Source organism: Manacus vitellinus, unplaced genomic scaffold (genome assembly GCF_001715985.3).
Source record: "Manacus vitellinus isolate BGI_N305 unplaced genomic scaffold, ASM171598v3 scaffold_78_pilon, whole genome shotgun sequence".
In the NCBI taxonomy this organism is placed as follows: Eukaryota; Metazoa; Chordata; class Aves; order Passeriformes; family Pipridae; genus Manacus; species Manacus vitellinus.
The window spans coordinates 779,042-782,443 of NW_021940807.1; the positions used below are offsets into that span (position 1 = coordinate 779,042).

General features: G+C 47.7%; 1 protein-coding gene across 1 annotated transcript in view; it reads right to left on the reverse strand.

The window, feature by feature from the left end:
* The window catches only part of PTH1R (parathyroid hormone 1 receptor), a 49,801-nt gene that overhangs the window by 37,321 nt on the left and 9,078 nt on the right, over positions 1–3,402 (reverse strand). The window contains exons 3-4 of the mRNA XM_029964676.1: positions 2,852–2,962; positions 219–337 (exon numbers count right to left, since the gene is read on the reverse strand). Coding sequence (XP_029820536.1) covers positions 219–337; positions 2,852–2,962 — 230 coding nt within the window. The remainder of the gene's footprint in view (positions 1–218; positions 338–2,851; positions 2,963–3,402) is intronic.

Genomic DNA, 3,402 nt, shown 5'->3' on the forward strand with positions numbered 1-3,402 from the left:
GTGTGTGGGAGGGTGGCTGCTGGAGCCTTTCTGCCTTTGAGGACAATTCCAAGTTCAAGTAATTCCCCACCAAAACCCGCCGTGGCTTTGGCAAGCTCGGGCTTAGTTTCCCAGAGGAGGCCGATGAGCTGGAGCTCATCGAGGGTTTGAAGTGAGACAAGTGAGGAATTCTGGGTGAGGGCAGAATTCCCGCTCCGTGCCCGAAGGGAATGGCCTACCCTCTCCCTCGTCTCGTTGGTGAGGAACTTGGCACACTCGCTGTAGTTTGCCCAGGTCCTGTTGTTGCCTGGCACCAGCTCCCAGCTCCCGTTCAGGTCACACCGACGGTAAGCGTGGCCTGTGGAGAGAGGGGACACACAGAGTCAGGGCCCAGACCTGGGAAAACGGGAGAAAACCACTCCAGGGGTGGATCCCACCGGTCCTGGTGTGTCCTGCCCGCTTCCAAGCTCAGCTGCAAGAACCGATTCCCATCTCCACAGAAACCTTATCGACCTTCCAGCTGAGAAACCCCACAGAGCATTTTAATTAGGGTCAGACAGTGGGTCTAAAAATTGAGGAGAGAAGCTTTGAAAAGCCCCAAAGTGTGGAATCATCCTCAGAATTAATTGCAGTTCTCCCTGGGAAATAAAGGGGGATTTATTGATGCTGCTCTTCCTTTACAGGCTCGGGTCATCTCAAGGGAGGTTTTTCTCTGGTTGCTCTCCTCGTGGTGAAGGAGGAAGAAGAGGAAGCAAAGTTTCCTCCTGGGATACAGCTGGCACATGGGAATATCCACGTTCAGAGGTCTGTGTGGGTACCAGGGCATCAGCTGTATGTTAAAATTCCTTCACAAAAAATAGGGATGAAACCACTCAACAGACCCGTCTGTCCCGGGACTCCGGAGGGAGAGCTGTTAGGAGCCCTCCAGGAAGATGGAGAGACTTTTACAAGGGTCTGGAATGACAACAAAACTGGGAATGGCTTCAAACTGACAGGCAGTAGGTTTAGGTTGGATATCAGGAAGGAATTCCTGGCTGGGAGGGTGGGGAGGCCCTGGCACAGGGTGCTCAGAGAAGCTGGGGTTGCCCCTGGATCCCTGGAAGTGTCCAAGGCCAGGTTGGAGCAACCTGGGATAGTGGAAGGTGTCCACTGGGGTGGACTGGATGATCCTTAAGGTCCCTTCCAGCCCAAACCAGTCTGGGGTTCTTTGTTTCTGTCATCTGAGGCCCTTCATCTGACTCCCACACCACCTGACTTGGCCATGGACCTCAGCAAGGTGAGGAATCCATGCCATGCGGGAATATCGAGGGGAAAAGGGATGGATTGCACCAGGGAAGGATTGGATGGAATATTGGGAAAAATTCCCTCTTGGAAAGGGCTGCCCAGCCCTGGCACAGCTGCCCAGGACAGGGGTGGAGTCCCCACCCCTGGAGGGATTTCCAAGCCCTGTGGATGTGGCACTTGGGGACATGGGCAGTGTGGCCTTGGCAGTGCTGGGGGTACAGTTGGACTCTGATCTTAGGTGGCTTTTCCAAGCTAAACTATCCAATGATTCCATGGCAGCTTGTTCCTCCTGGTCTCTCAGGTGAAGAGCACGGGCAGGGTCTGTGAGAGGTCAGGGGTGACCTGGGTGAGCTCCCAGTCCCTCACAGAAAAGCCAGGATGTGCAACCAGGATTCCTGGGACTATCATTCCTTGTTTTCTGAAAGCAGCACCAGTGCTCTGCTCTGAACAGACAGGCTTAACTCCCTAATTTTTGCCTCCTTGGGGAGAATAGAGAGTCCTCTAGCTCTGAAAATTCCCTGAGGGAACACAGATGTGTTCCTGCCCTTCTCCAAACATTCCCAGACTCCGGGGCACCACCAGAGAGCCCAGAAATGAGCTGCCTGAGGGGAAGGGAGATAGGGAAGAATTCCCACCTTCTGCTTGCTCCTGGTGCTCTCAGACACCCAGAGAGGGCTCTGGGCAGGGAGCAGGGACTGGGATTAACAAGGAATATAAATGGGAAGAATATTTTGGGGGTTCTCTTGTTACCCAGAGGTCGTGGTGTCAAACAAATCCAGGTTGGGCAATCAAATAAAAAATCAGAATCAATCAAATGAAAAAATCAGAATCAATCAAACCAAAAAATCAAAATCAATCATGTAAAAAAAAAAAATTAAAAAAAAATCAAAGACTTGAGCTCTGTCAGGCTCAAAGTGGCCACAGAGTTCAAGTTTTGTGGATTTACAGGGCTGGATTTGTTTGATGCCACAAACTCTGCGTAGCAAGAGAAAACCCAAGATAAGAGTTGGACTCGATGGTCCTTGTGGGTCCCTCCCAACTCAGCATATTCTGAGATTCTGGGACTTAATCTGAAGGCTGTGTTTATTGTGTTGTTATTAATTATTAATACCTAAACCACTAGATTAATATAGAACTAATATTAATATATAAAACAGATATTAATATATAAAACAAATATTAACATATAAACCAAATATTAGTATCTAAAACTAATATTAGTATCTAAAATGAATATCAATATTTAAAACTAATATTAATCTCTAAAACTAATATTAATATCTAAACACTAATATTAATGTCTAAAACTAATATTAATATCTAAAACTAATATTAATATCTAAACATTAATCATTAGTGTTTGGAGGGTTACAGGCTGTGTGGGACACGTGGGAAATCTGTCTCTGTTTCAGTTAAAACTGAGCTTTTTTTCGGCAGAAACAAATAACAAACTGTTCCTTTCCTTCCTTCCTTTCCCCTGGGTTTGCTCCTGCTCAGAAGGGAGTCGCTGTGCGAGGAAAAAGGGATGTTAAAGGTGGTTTGGAATGTTGTGACTGCCAGGAATCTCCTTCCTGAGGGCAACACCCACCTTTGTGGTTGAAGTCGTAGATGTACTCGGGGCACGGCATGGCCACCACCTTGCCCGGGACACCTTCGGGCCAGCAGACGATGCCATCCCACTCAGGGAGACAAAAACCATCTGGGGGAGAGAACAAAGACAAGAGGGAGTCACTGCACCCGGCAGAGGTGACACGGATGTCCCACTCTTTGGAGAAGGCTCTCTGGGAAAAGCTCTCAGTGCTGTCGCTCAGTTTGAGAAATCACTGAGAAATCACTGGGAAATCACTGGGAAGTCAATGAGAAATCACTGGGAAATCACTGGGAAATCACTGGGAAGTCAATGAGAAATCACTGCGAAATCACTGCGAATTCATTGAGAAATCACTGGGAAATCACTGAGGAAACATTGAAAAATCACTGAGAAATCATTGAGAAACTGCTGGGAAATCACTGGGAAATCGCTGGGAAATCACTGAGGAAACATTGAGAAATCACTGGGAAATCATTGAGAAATTACTGAGAAATCACTGGGAAATCACTGGGAAATTGCTGGGAAATCACTGGGAAATCATTGAGAAA